At 44.2% G+C, this 25,207-nt stretch overlaps 1 protein-coding gene across 2 annotated transcripts in view; it reads left to right on the top strand.

Annotated features, from left to right (window-relative positions):
* Positions 1 to 16,373, top strand: part of CCDC88A (coiled-coil domain containing 88A) — a 317,092-nt gene extending 300,719 nt beyond the window's left edge. The window contains exons 32-33 of one of the 2 annotated variants that reach the window (XM_040351670.1): positions 9,156 to 9,253; positions 13,897 to 16,373. In XM_040351670.1, the coding sequence (XP_040207604.1) occupies positions 9,156 to 9,220 (65 nt within the window). In that variant the 3' untranslated portion in view covers positions 9,221 to 9,253; positions 13,897 to 16,373. The remainder of the gene's footprint in view (positions 1 to 9,155; positions 9,254 to 13,896) is intronic. The other variant, XM_040351671.1, reaches the window with a different exon arrangement.
* Positions 16,374 to 25,207: the final 8,834 nt, after the last annotated feature.

Genomic DNA, 25,207 nt, shown 5'->3' with positions numbered 1-25,207 from the left:
TGTCCCTGCCTCCCAGTGGGTGGGCGGCCCGATCGCCCCCCCCCCCCATGCCTGTGGCGGTTGGAATCGTTCCAGGAGCGATCCGTGATGAGAGGGAGGCCATAGCAACCAGTCCGGAGCCCACTTGCACTTCACATGGGCTCCAAGTAAAGTTTATTGGAATATGAAAATATCCAAAATGACACCAGAGGATACAAGCAGTGGTCAAGGTCTGTCCGTGTCCGCTCTGCATAAACAGAGTGGACACAGATCTGCCCCCTCTGCTCCGATCAGCAGGGGATCTGTGAGCGGGAACCCCTGCTGATAGGAGCAGAATCCGCCCTATGTGAAAGGGTCCTAACACTGCACCTTTTGGCAAAATCAGCTGGTATTTTTCTTAAAATGCTGAAAATGTTCTGAGTTTGACTAATAAAAACTAAAGCAGGTACCACATCCAAGAACCGACAAGCTGAAATATATTACTATTTTGTTCAACGGTTTAGATGGGCCTCCTGTTCTCCTAGGTGTCGGGGTGCTGGACGCTTTAGCATGGTCAACACAAGTTGCTGGCTACTTCTAAATAGGACTGCTGCCTGCAAACCATCTGATAATTACAGAATAAGAGAACTCTACCAAGAGATCTTTGTAGGCTGGCACTATTGACTGGTAAGCTGATCATCTAGCTTCCAACAGCTCCTGATTTACAAACATGGAAAAATGCAGACTCGCTTCACTAGCTACATACTTCATCCGGGTCATCGGCAGCCCCATATTTATTACTATAGGTTTAATTAAAGCATATTTATCTAGTGAAGGGCACCAAAAGGAACAAAATCTAAAATCTGGGCTTGCAGGGTGCCCCTCATAATATACCCCCTAGTGATTTACATATTTTATTTTAGAAAGCTTCTATTTGCTCCAGCAACTCTTAATGGAAACCTTGCCCAATTGGATTGTCCCAGAGTTTTGGGAAGTATTAACGTAGCCACATCACAGTACAAACTGACTGTGTATAGCCATACAAGGTTATATTACTGATGGAAGATTTCTCCTCGAGACTGAACCTCAGGTCAGATTACAGCCTATTAAACTCACCACGTTCATTACAATCTGGTTACGGTATATATCATTTACTTTAACTCTACTAACAAGTATGTAGTCCAAGGGGTCTGCTTGACTGGATAGTTTTAGGGAGGTCCTTTTATTACATAATGGGGTTAAAGTAGAGGTTCACCCAAAAACCTTTTTTTTTTAACATTAGATTGAGGCTAGTTTTGTCAAAGGGAATTGGGTGTTTTTTTTACAATCAAAGCTGTACTTACCGTTTTGGAGATACATCTTCTCCTCCGCTTCCGGGTATGGGCTGCGGGACTGGGCATTCCTATTTGATTGACAGTCTTCCGACAGGCTTCCGACAGTCGCATCCATCGCGTCACGATTTTCTGAAAGTAGCCGAACGTCGGTGCGCAAGCGCCGTATAGAGCCGCACCGACGTTCGGCTTCTTTCGGCTATTCTAACGTGATGTATGCGACCATCGGAAGCCTGTTGGAAGACTGTCAATCAAATAGGAACGCCCAGTCCCGAAGACCATACCCGGAAGCGGCGGAGAAGATCGCTCTCTAAAACGGTAAGTACTGCTTCGATTGTAAAAAAAACACCCGATTCCCCTTGACAAAACGAGCATCAATCTAATGTTAAAAAAAAATAATTCGGGTGAACTCAATAAAAGTCGAGAGCGACAAATCTGGTACAGTTCTAGAAACCAATCGGCTTTCAGCTTAATTGAACAAGCTGAAGTTAGAAGCTGATTGGCTACCATGTACAGCTGCACCAGATTTTGCGCACTCCAGTTTTAGTAAATCCGTTTAATTTAAAATTAGAAGGCCAGATTGTATTGAGCATGGTGAGTGTTGGTGAGGCATTGCATACTAGCTCAATCCACAAACTGCTAATGCCCGGTAAAACAAAGACAAATGGCGGCAAATCCGGAGATAAAATCAAGTTAATTGAAGGTCCATAAAATCAAGGAACATGAGATGCATCAATCCAAAAAGGTGCTCAGTGGACGCGTTTCACACAAACGTGCTAACTTATATGTGAGGGATTTGATGGATCTTCAATAAACTTTTTTGAGTTTATCTCTAGATGTGCCGCCATTTTTCTTTGTTTTATCTGGATTCCTCTGGCTGCGGACCAGACAGGTCCCTGGACTCTTCCAGCAGCTCATCAGATCGAGTGGCTTTGAGCTGTGTGCTCCTAGCTCTTTCTTCCATCGCTAATGCCTGTAGCCCAGGGTTGCCATCTTATCCCTTTAAAACTGAACACATATGAATTTACAAAGGTTCTGAGGCTAATTTAATGCAGATAAAGCACTAAATACGTTTAATTACCACCTTAATCAGCCACGGAACCTGTTCTGTGTTCGGTTTTAAAGGGATGAGGTGACAACTGTACCGTAGCCTGTAGTACACTGGGATAGGGGTTTGGGTTTTAATATGTTCAATTGAATTCTAAGATATTTAAAATGAGAACTAAAATGAGTTTTGTAAATGGGGTGCAACAAAGATATAACAACAGAGTTTAAAAAAAAAAAGTTTTTTTTTGTTTGTTTTTTTCATTAAAATTTTGTATACATGTAAGGTCAATATATTGGGCCATCAGATTGTGTAAGAGAATGCTGGTAAGCAACTAGAGCCCCACAAACAATACGATATTAATAAACTGCTATTTTTTTATTTTTATTTATGGAGTTATTTTATTTTAGTGTTCTGATGTTAATGTTGAGTACCACTGTTCTGTCAATGTGCGTGTTTTCTCGTGAATGTGTATGTGCATGTTAGGGGTGTTGCATGCACTAGCAGAAACCAGCGTAGATCCAGACTGGGAGACCGGCAGAAAAAAAACACTCATCAAGCTGCTTTTTAAAAAAACGGTTGTTCGATATATTTTTATGCTTTGATCGGTGGTGCTGTTTTAATCCTCTTTGTGGTAAACAGCTTCAACAGTGCTACAAAATTTTAGGGTCAAGAACAATAAAATATTTTAAGAAAATGTATACTTTTGTATGTAATTTTTATACATTTTACAAAATTATACATTGCAAAAAAAAAAATTTAAGTGTAAGTAAACCCCCCCTATTGTTTTCAGCCAAGGAGGCTGCCATCTTTGCCTCTGTTTAATTTACAAATACCATGATGCTGCACATGTGATCAGTTATGACATCAGCCATTGGATGGTTTGACGGTTTGGTTGAGAGCACAGCCAATGGGAGTGTTACATTCCCGGCACGTGCCGGAAATGAAACTGTTTTATGGATGGGTTTTCTTCCTCTTTAATATAAGATTATGTAACCCTTTCTGTTGGGGTTGTTAGAATTCAACAAAATATAACTATACAAGCCCACAGGCCCCCCCATCTATTAATCAAGGTCACTGAACTCCGAGGTGAATCTTTAATTTATAGATGAGGATATAATATTTCATACAATACACTAATGGATGCAGCTCGTAAAATAGATCATTGACCTTAAAAATTTCTGCTGGATTGATGTGTGCAAAGCTTTTTGTGTTGGATGGCGGGCTAAATCAAAAAAAAAAAAGTTTATTGATGTTCAGACTGTCTAATCCAGGGGTCTCCAAACTTTTTAAGCAAAGGGCCAGTTTACTGTCCTTCAGGCTTTAGGGGGGCCGGACTGTGCCCATGGAGAGTAGAAAATGCCCCGGCATCAGTGCCCCATCATTGGTTTTAATGAGAGAAATAGTGACCCATTCTTGATATCAATAAGGAGATTAGTACTTCATTGATGGTGTCAGTAGTAGTGGATGGAATGGTGCCCCCTCATTGGTGTCAGTCAATTGAATATTTCCCCAAGGGCCAGATAAAGGCAAGCAAAGGGCCACATTCGGCCCTCGGGCCAGCAGTTTGGAGACCAAAAATAACCCTCATGTATATCCGAGCACCAATATTTTTTTCCATTGGTAGGAACTAAAGTCAGAACTTAAATTTTTCATTATGGATAGAGTAGAAGGAGCGATATATAGCATTTTTTTGTTTTTTTTCCTATCTGTGTCCAATCGGGGAGATTATCCTTCACTTCCTGTCCCATAGTCAAACAGGAAATTGCCTCCAAAGTGAGGGTAAATCCCCTTTTAGACAGCTGTTACCAGAACTAGTGTCCCCATTGCAAGATTTTGCCCCCTATTCCTGTTCTGATGATAAAATCAGCAGAGCTTCCCCTCATTTCAGATCTTCCCCTCAGATTTACAGCGATTGCACTTGCAATGCGCTTATAGTGCACAGTGGATTTGCCTTTAGTAAATCAACCCCAGCAACAATAAGTCCCCGTAGCAAAATATCCCGCAGCAACAATACAGTAGATCTCCCAACAGCCAGCATCAACAGACCCTCCCGCATCAATGGACACTTCCCTCAACAGTAGATCCCTCCCAGCCACAATTGAGCCTCTAGCAACAGTAGATCCCTCCCAGCAACAGCAGAACACCCCAGCAACAATAAACCCTCGCTAGTAACTATACATCTCCCAGCAGCCAGAAACAATGCCCCCCTACTGGTAGATTCCTCCCAGCAATAATTGACCTCCTAACTTAAGATCCCCTCCCCAAGAACAAACGACCCCCCCCCCCCAATGACACTAGATCCCAAAGCAGTCGGCATCAGTAGACTCTCCAGCACACCCTAGCACTCCATTCAGTGCTGGAGGTGCCAGAACTGCGTTTCCCCATGTTCCCACTGAAAAAAAGCCCTGAACCTGCCAGCATGTCTTTAGAGTGTGGGAGGAAACCCATGCAAGAACACGGCGAACATGTGAACTCCATGCAGGTAGTGTCCTAATTGCTAATCAGCCAGAAGACCCTAATGTTGGAAGGCAGGAGTGAAAATCACAACACCCCATTTAGGAACCGATAGGTGTTCTACTGCAGGTCGGTATTTAGGATCCCTGGTTTCATGGGTATCAGGGCTCTGAAGAAGGGGGTGCCTGCTCTACATTGCTTTTACAGGTTACAAATGTTATTGTTTGGAAATGATTACTGAAGTTTTGATATATATATATATATATATATATATATATATATATATATATATATATGGTGTGCAAAATAAAAAAAAACAGTGGAGCCATTTTCACAGAACCTAGGAGAGCAATTTAGAGGATTACATCCCATCAATTAATTTACTGAGCAGTTTAGAAATGTATGAAAGCATTTAAATCTGGGCACATACCTTATACTCTGATTGTACAAACGCTTTATTCACCAACAACTATGTGTAGTGTGAAGACCTACCTGATTGGATATAAATTGAACGGATCATTTGAGTAGGCCCTGCCCATGCATAGTTGTTGCTAAATATAAAAGAGGTTGTAAAATCGGATGGTAATAGGTGGCCAGCTTCACATAGAGTTGATTGAGAAAAATGTTAGAGAGGATGTGGGAGTGCTATCATCAACCGGACAAAAATACTACTCTGACCACAATAAACTCAAATCTTGATTGGTTGCTGTGGGTTTCTGCATTACTACTACCATTTGTGTTGTCTCATTAAATAAGTCCAAGTGTGTTTTCTGAGAGAACACAGGGTATGGTTTATGAAAATGTGAAAAAAAAACAATGTGCCAGATTCAGGTACATCGTCGCATCTTTGAGCCGGTGTAGCGCATCTCCTATGCGCTACGCCGACGTAACATTGAGAGGCAAGCTGAGTATTCACAAAGCACTTGCTCCCATATTTACGCCAGCGTAACGTAAATAGTCCGGCGTAAGCCCGCCTAATTCAAAGTAGGCAGGTAGTGGGCGTGTTGTATTAAAATGAGTCGTGACCCCATGTAAATGCATGGCCGTACGAACCGCGTCGCATATCCTCCCTAAGATACGACGGCTCAATGCGTACGACGTGAACATAACCTACGCCCAGCCCCATTCACGTACGACTTACGTAAACGACGTAAAATACGATGCTGTTCCGACATCCATACCCTAACATGACTTACCCCTGCTTTATGAGGGATAACTATATGCCGGACGTACGCCTTACGTAAACGGCGTAGCTTACTGCGATGGGCCCAAGTACGTTTGTGAATCGGCGTATCTAGGTCATTTACATATTCGACGCATAAATCAATGGAAGCGGCCAGCGTAAATATGCAACTTATGCAACTTGCGCGCCGTATAAGAAGATACGTCGGCGTAAGTCCTACCTGAATCTGGCCCAATGTTTTTATTTTAAAGATAAGGGCAACTAAACACAGAATCTGCCCATTGTGGGCAGTGTCTTCCTTTTCCCCTTTTTTTTTTTTTAATCGGATCCGTAATGCAAAAAGTAGTTATATGCAAGTTACCCATATCAACCAATCATGGCTCAGATTTCACCAACACATGAGTAACTGCACATTCTGACTCTACACACTGTGTTAGACATATATGCACACTCTGCTTTGTATAATATCAGGTTTGTTGGGTACATATGTGATTCCATGTACCATTGCCTGTTGAAATGTGTAAACCAATCATACATGCAGCTTTCCAAACCCATACTAACTTTGGCTGCTATATAAATGCATGCTGGACCGAAAGTACCTCCTCGGGGGAGGAGCATGCATGATATTATTCATTGTAACCTCCTACATAAACATTGTTCGTTGCTTTCAAAATGCAGTTGCCCCAGAAGTCAAAGCTAGAGATTCTATTTGCTTTTTGGTTAGTCATGAAGGTGAGACTCACCTTCTCCTGAGGTGTTGTGTCTTATGCTGGCCATAAACTATACAAAAAAATCCGCCATTTTCGAAAAACCAAAAATTTGGCCGTGAGCGCAAACGATGCGATAATGCCATAATGTAATGACCGATAATTCATTCAGTAGACATAAATTAATAATTTTTGTTGTATTAATGGAAACCCATTAACCTTTCAATTTATTGATCGGCAGAAAAGTTTCAAACTTGTCCTTCGTTTTTTCGGCTCAAAAATTCACTGATTATCGATTTTCTGCCCATTAACTGTCCGAAAAATTAACGAACTGTCTAAATGACTGATTTTTCGTATAGTGTATGGCCAGCAATAGTGGGCCTTGCTAGCCAGGGATTGATGGCCTTTGTAGATCATCACCAATGGAGTGCAGATGACTCATAGTAGGCATCCTTGGCACGACTTGAAACCATAAATCCCATCATGCTTCTGCTTTTGGGAATTGTGTGTGTCTGGCATTGACAGTGGCCTCATGGAATGTAAAGCTTCACCACTGCCGGGGGTTCTAAGATTGTCTACCCTTGATTTGATTGTAATGGTGACAGCAGATGATGTCTTGTTTTGGTTTATATTAGTAACCATTTCTGCTGCAAGCCCCATTATTAAGGGTTTGAGGGACAGTCTTCTCAGATGGCTTGTGTCTTCTAGGAACCAGTCAAATTCTTCCTTCCGTTGCTCAAGGAGAAACTGGTTGCTGTGCCACATCAGACTATCTACGACAAATCTTCTCTCAGGCCCCGTACACACGGCCGAGAAACTCGACTAGCAAAACACATCGTTTTGCTCGTCGAATTCCTTGTGAAGCCGCCGAGGATCTCGCCAAGTTTCCCCGTTGACTAACGAGGAAATAGAGAACATGTTCTCTATTTGGCCCGACGAGATCCTCGTCGGTTTCCTCGGCCGAAAGTGTACACACGGCCGGGTTTCTCGGCAGAATACGGCTCCGATCGAGTTTCTGGCTGAATTCTCCCGAGAAATTTAGTCGTGTGTACGGGGCCTTAGATACTTCTTTATACACAGCCCATGAAATGATGGCAGCCCTTTTGAATGTTTAAGCTTTGGTCAATGGTTAGAAATAATTTTTCTGAGGCAAGATCTGAGGAGGACATGTCTCACTGACATTACTGGTTCCAGTGAATTGACACTCAACATTTTTATTATAAATGTTGCCTCAGTCTTAATGTAATGTTATTGTAACCAGCCCAATGGAAATGTGTCATGTTCCATATCATTTTATGGTTAATCCGCTAGTGGGTTGGCCATATCAGAACTGTGGTGTCACTATTCCCTATTGGAATATATGGAGAATACACTGCAGGCGGGGAAGTCCCAATTGTCATAGTAGAACCAAGGTGGAGGCTGTTCTGGTCACCGACAACAGTAAAGTCCATGTGGGGGAAAAAAACATCCCACTCACTATGCCAAAACTTAGAGAACCTGTACCCAGACTATGCACACTGAAGTTTTAGCATATTCCGAACAAGCACTTTAAAACGAACCTTCATTCACCTCTGCAGATGAAGGCATTGTGGAGAAATGTATCCCATTCACATTTCAGTGTAAATGTTTTCAGGTGATTTTGAAGCCTTTTTTTTGCTTGTTAAACTGGTTTTTAAGGTTTTTGTTTACCGTGTTTTCAAGCTTCATTGTTTTGGCCTGTGGAAAGCAGTATCATCTGTGACATCATGTCATCGTCCTTGTTTCTGCTTCCTGGCTTTTCTATGTGGTGTTGTGGTGTCTTGTGCTATCTGAACTCTTGAGCCATGTTTGGTATGCCATTTTCTTCCCAGGCCCTTTGCCGCTTGCCACTGTTCTAATTGAAGTCTCCTGGGCCAAAATGCTTGATTCTGCCCAAAAAACAAGCTCATGTACTTTTTCACATCAGAAGACTCAAATGGAAATGGGCGCCGATGAATATAATAATAAACGAGAGAGGTCAGGAAAGGCTTCATTGTCCATAGTCTGGGCACAGGTGCATTTTAAAAATGGTTTAAATTCGGCATTAACACCTGATATTTCATGCATATTGGAAATATTAGAGAAGTCCTTTTTTTACATATAACTGATAACATCGAACTAATAAACATCATATGTGCATGGAATTCCAGGTGTTTCTGCCATTAGAAAAATAAAGGGACTGCCATTGCTGACTTCTCATGCTAGTTTACTGGCTGTTATGTTAACTCAGTCTTCAGGACTTTCAGTACAGTCTCTGATCCAGAAGAGCAAAAGGGTCAGCATGAAAGCCAAGTGACTAGCACTTTCAGAATTACAGCTTAGGAATGGCAGCCTCCATGTTTCTGCATGTCTGTGACACCATTATCTACCAATCTGAATGAACCCTTCATCTCTTATTGCAAGCTTCTGTGCCTTTTGGCGACTTTCAAAGTACTAAACCGGCTTTTCTCCTGCAGATGTGGAGGCCACACCAGAGATCAGGCTCTCAAAAAGCAGGTCTAGGGAGCAGAAAATCCCTTAATTTAGTGACTCTGTTCAAGTGATATCCCAAGTGGTGAGTTCCTGCCCGCGTTGTAAATGAGGCTCTCTTATCCCCATTTACAAATGGCTTTCAACCAACCATGAGATGCGGCTTGCTGCTTTTCATTTCATCATTTGCATGCTTTACTCTCCATTTCCTTACTGCAAATCTGATGTGCGCAAACCAGCTGGACAGAGAAGACTAAGTGCAATACTTGTGTAGATGTGTACATTGGTGAGGGAGCTTAGCCAGCAACAAAACATGGTTTCCCTACTGAAAATGGAAGGTTAAAAATATAATTCCACCTTTCTGACAAATGCGATGTTGTGAGGAAGGACTCATCAGCTTTGTAAATAGCATTTATTATTATTTTATTCTGCTTTCCTCTTCAAATTTGTTAAATGGCAATCATTGCGGCCAATCTATGTTGATCGACTGATTTACGTTGTTAAAGCCCCCTACCAGGAATATGTTTGTAGTTTTGCATGCAGAGTTAAATTGTCCTACTTCCAATGGAAGATTTTCTCTTACTGTCCCTGAGGCACCCAAACAAGAAATGGGGGGGGCTGGCATCACTGGGACAGGCAGGCACCAACCAACCTAAAGATCATTGTCAAAGGTTCCAACTCTTCCCAACTGGAGAATAGTCATGAGCTTGGGCATGTTTGGAATAGGATCCAAACCCAAGTATGCAAGCCTACCAGGAGGCTGTCGCCTGTACAGGCCAATCATCTGTGGCCAAGGGCATTTATATATATATATATATATATATATATATATATATATATATATATATATGCCCCTTGTATGCGTGCAACTGCTGAATGCAAATTCTCCCAGCTGCAGATGATTGACTTTCAGAAGTGGGTTTGGATTCCAGTCTGAACACACACAAACCCATCAATATTGAGGAGATATTTACTGTAATTCCCCCTCCTTATAAAAAGAGAGAGGTAATCTCCACAACAGGGGCAGCAAAAAAAATAAAAAAAACCTGGCGGATGTTCTAACCCTTCCCTGTTCTGTCCAAAATAGGTTGAGCGAAATTTGAATGGAGTTGGGCTTTAACGAAACCTGTGCAAGGTGCGGTTGGAAAATACTGTCACATAATTGTAGGCACCATAAGGTGCCAGTGCATACCTAAACTGATTCAAAATGGCCCCCAGCAGCATCCCAGGAACCCCCTGAATCTGTTAGTAGAGGATAGGTAGGGCCCAATCCCACAATGCAATGCTCAATTCTGGTTTATCCTATCCATGGGCTGGAACATCGTCGGGGGTATCTGATGGCTGGTTAATGTGTTTTTTGACTTATACTGGTACCTTATGGAGCATCCAGATATGTGACATTATTTTCCAATATACTTTTTCTCCCGCTATACTTTAAAGTAAACCTATACTGACAAAATAGGCCCAGTCAAGCAAAATGTGGTTGACTTCCAAACCAGCATGAGATTGTGGAGTAGGCAAGTATAAGACAAATGTCAAGGGTCATATGGGGGAAAGTTGCAGGATCTTTTTAAAGACCCTTTCCGGACTCGCTGTGTCTTACACACCGACTACCATTTTATTTTCTCCACTCCACTTTTTAAAGCCCCCCTCATGACCCACTCATACTCTCCTTTCACACAACGGGTGTCAGCCTTTTATATATATATATATGCTTTTAGCCAAATGGTGTTGGAGCTTACATAGGGTTGATGACCTAGGTGATCCCCCAATATGACAGTGTTTGGACATGGTGGATAGTTGCTAGGCCTGAGCACTGCGTCATGGGAGGAGGTTGTATGTTCTCTCATACCTTGAAATGCCCTGTATTTTGCAGTGGCTTCAGTAAAGAAATTAAGTGGCACTGTCTGCCAAGGTGAGTCAGGAAAGGGTCTTTAAAGAGACACTGTAACTATGCCTTGGTCAACCCTTGACATTTGACTTAAACTTGTTTTCCCCACACTCCTATGCAACTTCAGGAGTCAACCCTATGTAAGCTTCAGGTGTCTGAGCTTACACAGGGTTGAAGACATAGATGTCTCAACATGACAGAGTTCGGGCCTGGTGATTGGCTACACGGCCCAAGCACTGCACTATGGGAAGAGGTGCCAAGTTCTGTTCTAACTGGTAGTGCCGCATATTTTATTGTGGGTCCAACGGGGTGGGTAATAAAGCAGCAGTGGAATAAGTCAAGAAGTGGTCTTCAAAAAGAATCTGTCATTTTATCCCTGGATGACCCTTGTCCTGAAATTTTGTTTTCCGTGAGTTAGTCTGGGAATACCTGGAAAGGTTTGTAAAAGCTGATTTATTTGCTGCTCTCTCAACATCTCAATACCAGAAAGGTGGCGTTATGATTATTGCATCTATTCTAGATCATTGTACTAAGACAATCACTGAAGGATATTCTGCTGCCCAGGGAAACCTCTTCTCTCAATGTTGTACACTGTTAGTATTCTGGGTCCTAGTAATAGTATAAATGTGTCGTCTTTTGCATAGATATTCACTGACGAAGATCTATGCTGTGTGCCTTTTTGCCTTTCTGTGAATCCTTATTAATTTAGTGAAATCTAATGTAGTAATATAGTAGAGAAATCTAATATAGTTTGCATCTCTGTGTAACACCTTCCATTCAATAGTCTAAATCGGATCTGGGCATTGCCACAAATAGTCCATTCTAACACATAAAGGCACCCCATGACGGATACCATAGTATTTTACGTAATTATAAGTCTGCCTAGTTAAACTGACCATGCACAGATTAGGTTAGATTTTGGTTTGAATGTTCATACACAATTCTGAAAATTATTTGTCAGAGCATTCAATAATGCCATCATTGGGTCATCTAATGTCACCCTAAAACCCTGGAAAAACTATCCAGACCTGCTGCTTGAAGGGATTCCAAGACATACTAAACAGATATTTTTTTTTTTTATTGCTTAAAGCAGAGGTTCACCCGTAGGCTGCATTCACACCTGAACGCGGCATATTGTACCGCGATTTGCCGCGACAAAACACGTCGATTTGCCGCGACAAAACGCATCGTTTTTTAAGCCTAACATACGCCGGAGGGGTGATCAACATTGTCGGCTTTGCCGAAAGCTGCCTGAAAAAAAGGTCCGGGACTTGTTTTGAGCTTCAGGCGTACGGCGTTTCGGCGTGGAGATGTGAACCATCTCCATAGCCGACAATGTTAAATCACCCCTCCAGCGTATTTCAGGCTGCAATAGCGTCGGGCGTGAAAACGCCTAGGTGTGAATGGAGCCTAAAAAACATCTATGTACCATCCCATCCAGCATACTTGCGTCAGCTACAGTATGCTTTTTTTTTTTTTGCGCTGTATTTACCGTTTAATGCTTCAGTTTCTTTTCAGACTCCCGCGGGGAATAGGCGTTCCTATGAAGAGGGGAACATGATTGACGTCCGGCTATGGTGCGACACGCGTTCCGAAAATAGCCGGACTAGATCTCGGCACTTCACGTCGCCTGCGCACGGACTAGGAGCTGACTGTGCAGGCGCCGTATACAGCCGAGTCCTATTTCAGCTATTTTCGAAACGCGTGACGTGCCATAGCCAGACGTCAATCATGTTCCCCTCTTCATAGGAACACCTACTTCCCGCGGGAGTCTGCAAAGAAACTGAAGGATTTTTTTTGCGCTGTATTTACCCGTTTAATCCTGTTTGCGACTTACGCAAACGAGGTAAAATGTTCAAATTTCGACGCGGGAACGACGGCCATACTTAACATTGGCTACGCCACCTAGGGGGCAGCTTTATCTTTACGCGGCGTATCTCTTACGGAAACGGCGTATCTTTACTGCGACGGGCAAGCGTACGTTTGTGAATCAGCGTATCTAGTCATTTTCATATTCTACGCCGAAATCAACGGAAGCGCCACCTAGCGGCCAGAGGAAAAATTGCACCCTAAGATACGACGGCGCAGCCCGTCGTATCTTAGCTAGGTTTAAGTGTATCTCAGTTTGAGCATACACTTAAACTTACGACGGGCTTAGATTCCGAGTTACGTCGGCGTATCTAGTGATACGCCGGCGTAACTCTTTGAATCCGGCCCTTAATCTTTTGTTGGCAGAAATTTCGACAGCAAAAGTCCGATGGGGCCTACACACAGTCGGAATTTCCGTTCAAAAGCTCACATCGGACTTTTGCTGTCGGAATTTCCGATCGTGTTTACGGGGCATTAGAATTTGTTACTAATTTGCAGGGGTGGGCAGGAGGTGAAGGTGCCCCTGGGCACAGCGAAGCAAAGGGGCAAAGAAAAAGATGCAGGGTGGTACACCAATTCGACGGAATGTAATAAGTGTGGAAGGGGGGGCATAATTCTGGGTCCTTGCCTTGGGTGGTGCCCTGGTACTGTGCAGTGGCATCTCTTTCACAACATTAAATTGCCAAATGGCTAGTGCAGTGTACTCACTGCGTACATTTAGTGCCCTGTAGAAACAAAGCTTACTTTAATCCAAACCTTTCTTCCAGTATATTCAATAAAAGGTTTTACCAGGAAAGGAATGTGTGCATGACCACTCTTCAATAATTAATGTGTCCTTTGTTCTTCCTGTCCTTTCGCATGCTGTAACCGCTTCGCTGTCTAACCTCATCGATCTTCACTGTGTCACTCTTCGCTGTTCTTATTTGTTCTCTCTCTTCTCTCTCTCTCTCGCCTCCTACTAAACACAGAGCGAAAAGTGTCCTTCAGTTTGTCCTTGCGAAGTTTCCATTTCTGAAGTCACAGGACCGGCTCCCGCCATGCCAACTTTATCAGAGAATTTAGTTGCAAGCATTCAGCGCTAGAGCTGGAGATGAATTGACACCTTCCTTCCTTGAATCAAGGAGTTCAGTCGGAGAAAAATGCAAAAAAATAAACAACAACACACAAAAGTACATTTTTAAAAAAGCCCACAAACGCTACAGGAATAATCTGATTTTTCTTTCTGCACTTTGCACTGTGGTAGTCTTCTATTGTCCTGCTCAGGATGGACCTACAAGCACTCGTGGAAGCAAGCTGTATGAACCCATGATCCAATCTAAACGTTGAATCAACCTCTGTATTACGCACAGAAGACGGTTAAAGTTTTTTCTAGCAAAGGCCATGCTTCCTGTCTTAATTACTGCCTCATGTGATTCCCACATACTGCATGGTTATGCCTCTTCCAAGCATCCAATAGCATGCTTCTCATGCACAGTAAACAAATTGTGTGTTAAATCACGAACGCTTCGATATACTCAGCACCTTCCTCTCGCTCTAGCGTACCCTCCTATAATATTTGGGTACCATGCTAATATTTGTGGAACATTTTTAAGTTTCTTTTTTTTTTTCTTCATTCATTGGAGACCACCATAGAGTGCCATAGTTCATACAGCACCAATTGCCTCAATAGGATTCAATGGAGGGCTGCCACTGGATGGCCATATAGTGCCATAGTTTATATGACACAAATTGCGGCAATGGGATTCAGTAGAGGGCTGCCACTGGATGGCCATAGAGTACTATAGTTCATACGGCAACATTTGCCTCAATGGGATCCAATAGAGCGCTGCCACTGGATGGTGATAGTGCTATAATAGTTCATACGGCTTCAATGGAGGGGTGCCACTGGATGGTCATAGAGTGTTATAGTTCATACGGCCTCAATGGGCTTCAATGGAGGGCTGCCAATGGATCACCATAGAGTGCCATAGTTCATACGGAACCAATTGCCACAATGGGATCCAATGGAGGGCTGCCACTGGGTCGCCATAGAGTGCTATAGTTCATACAGCACCAATAGCCTCAATGAAATTAAATGCAGGGCTGCCACTGGATGGCTATAGAGTGCTTTAGTTCATACGGCCTCAATGGGCTTCAATGGAGGGCTGCCACTGGATGGCTATAGAGTGCTTTAGTTCATACGGCCTCAATGGGCTTCAATGGAGGGCTGCCACTGGATAGCCATAGAGTGCTATAGTTCATACGGCCTCAATGGAGGGCTGCCACTGGATAGCCATAGAGTGCTATAGTTCATACGGCCTCAATGGAGGGCTGCCACTGGATAGCCATAGAGTGCTATAGTTCATACGGCCTCAATGGGCTTCAATGGAGGGCTGCCACTGGATGGCCATAGCATGCTATAGTTCATATGGCACCATTTGCCTCAATGGGATCCAATAGAGAGGGCTGCCACTGGATGGTCATAGTGCTATAGGTCATACGGGCACCATTTGCCTCAATAGGATCTAATGGAGGGCTGCAACTGGATGGCCATAGAGTGCTATAGTTCATACGGCACCAATAGCCTGAATGGGATGCAATGAATGGCTGCCACTGGATCACCATAGACTGCTATAGTTCATACGGGACCGTTTGCCTCAATGGGATCCAATGGAGAGCCAGTGGATGGCGGTGAACACAAGGTTAATTTTTACATTCAGAGGATCATGGGAAAGAATTTAGCGCCAGCCATACGGGATGATTATAGCCAGGACTAGCCTGTAAAAACATTGGCTATGCATGACTATTACCAAGTACATGCAGCAATAAAGGAGGCTTTGTTACCCTCATAGTGGCAGTTCTCAAATTATAAAACAAAAATAGGGGCCATGGGGAATTTGCCCTCCTTGACAGCCCTCCCTGAATATTTTAAGGCGCTTTAAAAAACACGCAGCAAGATGATTGCTTTTTTGTTTTTGTATTATTTTGGAAATTGAGATCAATGGACAACGTTATTGCACTGAGGATGATCAAAAAAGGATTATAATGTACGTTGCAATTTCTTAGTCGCATAATCAGCTAATGGCAAAATGTCTGGGCAGATATCAATTTTTGGTATTTTTTTTAATATATATATATATATATATGTTGGCAATGCCACATTTTTAATCTGGTTGACTGAATTGCTACCAGAGCCTGTACACTGTACGGCGCCCTTTGGTGGTGAAGAATTAAAGGTAAGCGTGACTGTAATTATAGATGAGTGTGGAGTTTTCCCATACATTTTATTGTACCCGTGACAAAAATGAACCTTTCTTCCCCCGAAATCCTAATTTAAACTGTTGTCTTAATACCGTTCTTTTTTTTCACTTGTGTTTTGAATGATTTGATGCTTCATAATGACGTTTAACACACATGGGATGTTTCACTTTTCTTGTTCTGTGTTATTAAAACATTTTCTTATATACTTTTTTGTATGTTGTTTTATTTGACCTTGGCATTAAGGTGTTACTAAACCCACAAAAGTAAAATCAGTCTGTATATGCAGTAAAGTATGCTTGTTAAACTCACTGTGGAACCTAAAGGGTTAATCCTCTACATTGTGCAAAAAGGCTGTTTGATCCTGTCTCCTCTGATCCTCCCCTTCATCCATCTCCTGATAGTATGGAGCCTTGGGGGCACTCTGCACATGCTCAGTTTGGTGTGTATTGCTAGAGAGTTGTGTTTTGTTTTGGGGGGAGGGTACATGTGATTAGCACAGGGCCAATCAGCACTGTCCAGACAGAGGGTCAGGGGTCCTCCAGCCTCATAGGACAGTCAGAGGAGAATAAAAACTCCTCCTACAAGTTACAACCAGACATTGAGGGAAGTCATAAGACTGCTATATACTGCTGATGATAAAAGGTATTTAGCAGTTTATATTTACTAAAATAATTGCATTGTCATGCTTTGTGTACTGTCGGAGACCAGATATAGTAAATGCAGGCTCCTGGGTTTAGTAACACTTTAAACATCGTTGGTGCTGCCGCAGAGATTGGTCACCTGTGGTTTGACCAATAGTTTCATTTTGGATAAAATGGTGGCAGGCTATGTATAGGGGCACCACATCATGATCTCATAAGAGCTAGAAAGATACCAATTGCAATGGACATTTTAGGTGCACTTATCGTTGAAAATAAATACAATTTTATTAATACCATTAAATGTACATCGGCGTACTAAGGCGTACGCCTGTCGGATCTAACCCAGATGCCGTCGTATCTTGTTTTGTGGATACCAAAACAAAGATACGACGCGCAAAATTTTAAATTACGCGGCGTATCAAGAGATACGCCGGCGTAATTTCTTTGAGGATCTGCCCCAAAGTCTTAAGACATTGCTGGAACCTCCAATAGAGGGGGAAACTTCCAAATGGGACACTTGTTTTGGTGATCTGGGGGGGGTAGATCGGTGGCACTAGAATTTGAAGCTAAAAATAGATTGTGTTCCAATTAATGGAACAATTGGGTTGGTGTGGTCCCTATAGGACATCTTGTTGATGGGTGAGCAGCTTCCACACAAGGGGTCAAAATGGCCAACTGTGTTTTATGTTGACAAAATTCCAAAAAAGAGATTGAAGTGTCACACCCTGAGGTTTGAATCTGAAATGAAGTTTATTCTAAACACTAAATTCAATACCTAATGTGTTTTTTGGGGCCACCGAAACTTGCAGGGCCATTGTACTCTATTGGTATTTAGAATAAATTTCATTTTGGACTCTAACTTCTACAGAGGCACTTCAATCTCTGTTTCTGAACTTTGTTTTTGGAGACAACCATCTAAAGCTGGCCATACACTGCACTGGGGTTCCTATAGAGCAATGATGGTGAACCTTGGCACCCCAGATGTTTTGGAACTACATTTCCCATGATGCTCAACTACACTGCAGAGTGCAAGAGCATCATGGGAAATGTAGTTCCAAAACATCTGGGGTGCCAAGGTTCGCCATCACTCCTTTAGGTTGTTAGGGGCTCCTCGGCTGATTGACCTCCCATTCAATGGTACCTGCATAGTTCTGGGTCCAATGTCACATGGCAGAGCCAAAATACAAAACAAATTAAATCTGCGCTATCCAAGAAGTGAGTGTAACGGAATGACCCGGGACAAACAGAGACTTTGGAAGGATGAGGGGTACTCCTGTGCCAGCGTAATTAATAACTCTTATGTCTAGGGTCACCTTATGTCCGATAGGGAGCAGGGAGCTGGCCCTGTTACAAAACACCTCTGAAAGTCTCTGCCTATGATGAGATGTGTGCCTTTCCTCCAATCAGCAATTTTAGTTATCTTGTATGCCCAGACATCACACTCTGTGTTAAACAGGAAGAGAAAATCTCCTAACAGGATCTCAACTTTCTAAACAGTATATAAATGTGAAGACAGCCGATATGGAATGAAACTGACACAGCCACTCCCCAGGCCAATCTGATGCCCCCAAAAAAGGCCTCCACATGACTGCTATACTCACTGACAGTACTTGTCCTGGCTGGGAATGCCTGGAGGAGCACAATCCCCGCCCCCTGCATTGTGATTGGAGAAATCATAAATCCCGCCTCTTGTGTTCAATCACTTTGCTGTGATTCGTTACAGCACAAGCTGATTTTGGGGTAGGGAGGGTGTCCCTGAATGGTAGATTGGAAATGTGGTCACCCTACTCTGTCCCCACTGGGGGGATATTCCCTATTTATCTACTTGTTAATGAAACAGGACGCAAGGGAAAATCTCACTAAGTGCTAGTTCACTCCAGATGCAGTTCCGTGCGCTTTTTTTCTGCACTAAAAATGCATGCACAGTGTTTTCCATGTATTCCAATGGCTCTAGTTTACACCAGTGCAGTCAGTTTCTGAACTGGAAACTGACCTGAAACTGACTGCACTGGTGTAAACTAGAGCCATTGGAATACATGGAAAACACTGTGCATGCATTTTTAGTGCAGAAAAAAAGCGCACGGAACTGCATCTGGAGTGAACTGGCCCTAATGCTGACCTTTCTCTACTCTTACCCAGGGGTGGACTGACAACTCATGGGGCCCCCGGGCAATAGAAGATTATGGGGCCCCTGGGCTTACAGATGGCCACCATGCCAGGAGGCATTGCATAAGCAGGGCAGCTAAAATCTCAGGATTTTCACATCAAAAGCATGTCGGTTTTGGACATATCAGGGACAGATGTAAAAAAAAACACAGATTTTTACATACTGTCCCTGGTTTTATTGAGCCTGGCAACCCTGATGGGGCCCTATGATGGGACCGGGTGGTACCATGCAGCACTTTTAGGGGGGCAGCATTCTGCGAGACAGCCCACTCCGCTGCCTGTGAGGACACTCACAGCCGGAGGGGAGCAGTCTGCGAGTGAGAAAGGCAGGAGCCGCTCCCTCTGAGGAACCTGTTGTGCCGAGAATGGTTGCCTGTCGGAATCTGTTCCCCCTAGCTCTCGGCTCCGATCGGAACTCCGCCTCTCCAGCCCTCTGCATTGCCGCTCCCTCCTACTCTACCCACAAATTCTTATGATCCTAATACCGCCCCGTCCCCGGTACAATGTTATTACTCATTATGGCAGATCGGATAGCAGCGTTTGCCACCGGGAGACTATATCTATGCCTATGTGGTTCGGATGACTTTGACTATTTTCCTCTCTTGTCTGTCCTGAAGAAGCCTCATAGCAAAACGCGTAGATGCACAGGGGACATTTATAGGCAACATACATACCTGATATCTTGTATGGTTTTCTTTTTAATGTTGTTTTATGTAACTACTTTGTAATAAAATTATATATTTTTTGCTATTCCTGTCTGTGTTGCCTATAAAGTCCGACCATTGGTTGCTTTCCTTAAAGTGGAAGTAAACCCACCTATCATTTTCAGCCAAGGAAGCTGACATCTTGGCCTATGTTTAATCTTCAACTGCCATGGTGCTGCACATGTGATCAGTTGTGACACTAACCATTGGATGGTTTGACCGTTTGGTTGAGAGCACAACCAATGTGACAGTTAGCAATCCCGGCATGCTGGAAATGTAACTGCTTTTTGAAACTGTTAAATCGATGGGTTTACTTCCGCTTTAAGCAATTTTGTCTTTATCACATGAATAGAGCCATGACAGGTCCTCTTTTTACATGTATAGAGCCATGACGTGATTTTTTTTTTGGGGGGGGGGGGAGGGGCAGCATTTCATTCTTGGTCCCAGGCAGCACAATGTCTTGGGCCGGCACTGTTGCGCCCCCTAGTGGCATGGGGCCCTCGGGCAGTGCCCGAGAGTCCCAATGGTCAGTCCGCCCCTGCTCTTACCCCAAAAAAAAAAAAAAAAAAAAAGTACATGAAATACAATTCTGACAATACAGAAGAATAAACATGTGAGGTCAGAAACACATTTTCGGAACTGTTACAATAATAATGCACATAATGTGGTGCCGCTAAAAATCCGCTATAAAGTGCTCCGCCACCAACGGTTGTCCTGCGTCGGATTACAAGGAATTCTGCAGCTGTCTGCAATGCTGGCCTGAAATTCAAACTGCAAATATAATCCTTCATTGTTCACACAGGAACAGGTGGAGGGCTACAAAACTGACTTTAGTCCTGCTCCTTTTTTTTTTTTTGCAATCATTGTTTTTGTTATGAAATGTTGTTTTCTCCTTCACTGACAGGCACTAATAAGCAGTACAGATAGGCAGCACTGATGGGAAGTGATAAGTGGCACTGATGGGCACTAATAGCCTGTTAGCGCTAACCGAGGAAAGCCGATTACCGGCACTTCCTGGTGACTGCTGTGATCACCTGTAGCTGATTGGTCACAGATGATCACCTGGTTGAGAGCCTATGGGCTCTTTGCCATGATCAGACATGCGGTGGGCCAGAGCAGCACAGCACCACCGATCGGTGCGCACAAGCGGCTGACCATGCTGGATGTCATATGATGCCCAGTCAGGATAACAGAGCCACCTTGCAGACATCAACCTGCTATAGGCTGGTAGAGAAGTGGTTAAACCTGTTCATACATTTAACACTCCCTGAAAAGCGTAAATACAACCAGCTGCACTTTCGCCAAATCTTTTATTCAACTATAGGTGATGGAAGAAGCACAGGCACGAGCGCAGACCCTGCTCCACCTCTGATGGTGGGGGGTGGGGTTGTCCCGATACCGATACTAGTATCGGGACCGATTCCGAGTATTTGCGGGAGCACTCGTACTCCCGCAAATACCCCCGATACCTAAATAGAATACTCCCCCCCCCCCCCATCCCGCCGCATCCCCGCTTGGTTAATACTAGGGTTGTCCCGATACCACTTTTTTAGGACCGAGTACAAGTACCGATACTTTTTTTCAAGTAGTCGCCGATACCGAATACCGATACTTTTTTTTAATGTGTCCCCAAATGCAGCCATGTCTCCCACATATGCAGCCATGTCCCCCACATATGCAGCCATGTCCCCCCAGCCATGTCCCTCACATATGCAGCCATGTCCCTCACATATGCAGCCATGTCCCTCTAGACATGTCCCTCACGTATGCAGCCATGTCCCTCTAGCCATGTCCCTCACATATGCAGCAATATCCCTCTAGCCATGTCCCTCACATATGCAGCCATGTCCCTCACATATGCAGCCATGTCCCTCTAGCCATGTCCCTCTAGCCATGTCCCTCTAGCCATGTCCCTCCAGCCATGTCCCCCATACCTTTGCCGCCGAAAGCCGCCGCATGGAGAAAATCACAGCATTCATTTGAATAGCTGTTTTGCCAGCGCGTATAGACACTCCCCCTTGCTCGGGATTGGACAGATCACGATCACCCATCCAATCCCGGGCAAGGGGGAGTGTCTATACGCGCAGGAACACTATAGCTATTCAAATGAAAGCTGTGATGTTCCCGCGCAGCGTTTAACCAATGCGGCGGCTTTCAATGCAGCGGCGCGATGCGGCGGCAGCGGCAGGGGGGGGGAAGTATTCTATTTAGGTATCGGGGGTATATGCGCGAGTACGAGTACTCCCGCAAATACTCGGTATCGGTCCCGATACCGATACTGGTATCGGTATCTGGACAACCCTAGTTAATACGGGCGGGGAACATTACAGTTTTCATTTGAATAGCTGTAGTGTTTCCCGCCGCGTATAGACACTCCCCCTTGCTCGGGTGAACTGTCCAATCCCGAGCAAGGGGGAGTGTCTATACGCAGCGCGGCGCGAAAGACTACAGCTATTCAAATGAAAGCTGTAATGTTCCCCGCCCGTATTAACCAAGCGGCGGCGCGGCAGCATGTACGGTAAGGGGGACATGGCTGCATATATGGGGGGGACATGGCTGGATATGGGGGGGGGACATGGCTGGATATGGGGGGGGACATGGCTGCATATGGGGGGGGACATGGCTGCATATGGGGGGGGACATGGCTGCATATGGGGGGGCACATGGCTGGATATGGGGGGACATAGCTGGATATGGGGGGACATGGCTGGATATGGGGGAGACATGGCTGCATATATGGGGAGGACATGGCTGGATATATGGGGGGGACATGGCTGAATATGGGGGGGACATGGCTGCATATATGGGGGGACATTGCTGCATATATGGGGGGACATGGCTGGGTATGGGGGGGACATGGCTGCATTTGGGGACACATTTAAAAAAAAGTATCGGTATGCGGTATCAGCGACTACTTGAAAAAAAGTATCGGTATTTGTACTCAGTCCTAAAAAAGTGGTATCGGGACAACCCTAGTGGGGGGTATTCGTACACACACCGATTTATTCAATATCCTGTTTCTTAAAGAGACCCTGTCACCAACAAAAAAAATAGCAGGTAAAAGCACAGAAAAATAAAGTATTTTCAATGAGTACGTGCGCTGTATTTCTTTCCCAGCGGTAAGTGTCATTTGAGTGACAGTGCTGAGTCCTCAGGGGCTGCTGACATTACATACAGAATGGTGACATCCATCAGCAGTCTCGGGGGGTTCAGATCTTTACACAAAGGAAGCTTTTACAGGTAAATAACATCCATAGAATGTAATAAACGGCACACACTGGGGTTAGTTCACTAAAGGCAAATAGACTGTGCACTCTGCAAAGTGAAGTTGCTCCAGAGCTTAGTAAATGAGCTTCACTTTGCAAAGAATACCAATCACATGCAAGGAAAATAGAAAAAAAAGCTGCATTTTTTTTCTTGCACATGATTGGATGACGGAAGTCAGCAGAGCTTCTGCTCATTTACCAAGCTATGGAGCAACTGCACTTGCAGAGTGCACAGTCTATTTGTCTTTAGTAAATCAACCCCCATAGTATTATGGGGAGATTGTTGTTGATATGAATGGTCAGGCGGCAAAGTCTCTTAACCACTTCCCGCCCGGTCAATAGACAATTGACGTCCGGGAAGTGGTTGTGAAATCCTGACTGGACGTCTATTGACGTCCTGCAGGATTTCATGCCGGCGCGCCCGTGGGGGCGAACAGTGATGCGGGGTGTCAGTCTGACACCCTGCATCTCCGATCTCGGTAAAAAGCCTCCGGCGGAGACTCTTTACCACGTGATCAGCCGTGTCCAATCACGGCTGATCACAATGTAAACGGAAAGAGCCGTTGATGGCTCTTCCTCACTCGCATCTGACAGACGCGAGTAGAGGAGAGCCGATCGGCGGCTCTCCTGACAGGGGGGGTATGCGCTGATTGTTTATTAGCGCAGCCCCCCCTCAGATGCCAACACTGGACCACCAGGGAAGCCCACACTGGACCAGGGAAGAGAATAGATGCCAATCAGTGCCCACAAATGGGCACTGACTGGCAACATGGGCACAAGTGATGCCCAGCAATGCCATCAGTGCCACCCCTCAGTGTCCATCAGTGCCACCCCTCAGTGACCCATCCATGCCCAGTGTCCATCTGTGCCACCCATAAGTACCCATCAGTGCCACCCATGAGTGCCCATCAGTGTCGCCTATGAGTGCCCATCAGTGCCGCCTATGAGTGCCGCATACCAGCGCTGCCTATCAGTGTCCATCAGTGCCCGTAATCAAAGTAGAAAACGTACTTATATACAAAAAAAATTCTACGGAAAAAAATAAAAACTTAATTTTTTTCAAAATTTTCAGTCTTTTTTTAGTTGTTGCGCAAAAAAGAAAATCGCATGATCAATTACCACCAAAAGAAAGCTCTATTTGTGGGAACAAAATTATAAAAAAATTGTTTGGGTACAGTGTAGCGTACACATGGTCGGAATATCCGACCGAAAGCTCACATCGAACATTTGTGGTCAGAAATTGCGATTGTGTGTACGACGCGGCTTTACTCTACAGGAGGAAAGAAGGAGAAAGAAACGAGTGATAATGAATCTGGGAATCTGTATTTTTTCTTGTGTACGCAGCATAAGTCTGTAACATGAAATAGTGCTTTAAAGCGGGAGTTCACCCGAAAAACAACATTTTAACATTAGATTGATGCTCATTTTGTGAAGGGGAATCGGGTGTTTTTTTTTTTTAAATCGAAGCAGTACTTACCGTTTTGGAGAGCGATCTTCTCCGCCACTTCCGGGTATGGGTCTTCGGGACTGGGCGTTCCTATTTGATTGACAGGCTTCCGACGGTCGCATACAGCGCGTCACGAGTAGCCGAAAGAAGCCGAACGTCGGTGCGGCTCTATACGGCGCCTGCGCACCGACGTTCGGCTACTTTCGGAAAATCGTGACGCGATGTATGCGACCGTTGGAAGACTGTCAATCAAATAGGAACGCCCAGTCCAGAAGACCATACCCGGAAGCGGCGGAGAAGATCGCTCTCTAAAACGGTAAGTACAGCTTAGGTTTTAAAAAAACTACCCGATTCCCCTAGACAAAATGAGCCTCAATCTAATGCCGCGTACACACCATCACTTTGTGATGAAAAAAAATGACGTTTTTAAAAACGTCACTTTAATTGACCGTGTGTGGGGGAAAACGTCGTTTTATGTCTTCTAAAAAACGACCAAAAAAAATTGAAGCATGCTTCAATTTTATGTGTCGTTTTTCAAAACGTCAACTTTTACTTCACAGAAATTGACCGTGTGTAGCAAAAACGTCGTTTAAAACGAAGTTTTTTCACCCGCGCATGCCCAGAAGCTACTTGTGAAGCGAGCTTCAATGGAAAAACGTGGTGGAACGTAACCTCGCTTTGCTAGAACATTGTGAGAAAAACGATGGTGTGTAGGCAACTTCGTCTTTGAAAATTGAAGTTTCAAAAACGTCATTTTTTACTTCACAGAAAATGTCGTTTTTTTTCATCACATAAAGTGATGGTGTGTACGGGGC

This window comes from Rana temporaria, chromosome 4 (genome assembly GCF_905171775.1).
Source record: "Rana temporaria chromosome 4, aRanTem1.1, whole genome shotgun sequence".
In the NCBI taxonomy this organism is placed as follows: domain Eukaryota; kingdom Metazoa; phylum Chordata; class Amphibia; order Anura; family Ranidae; genus Rana; species Rana temporaria.
Note: the sequence above shows the minus strand (reverse complement) of the source record. Positions and strands in the feature narration are given on the sequence as shown.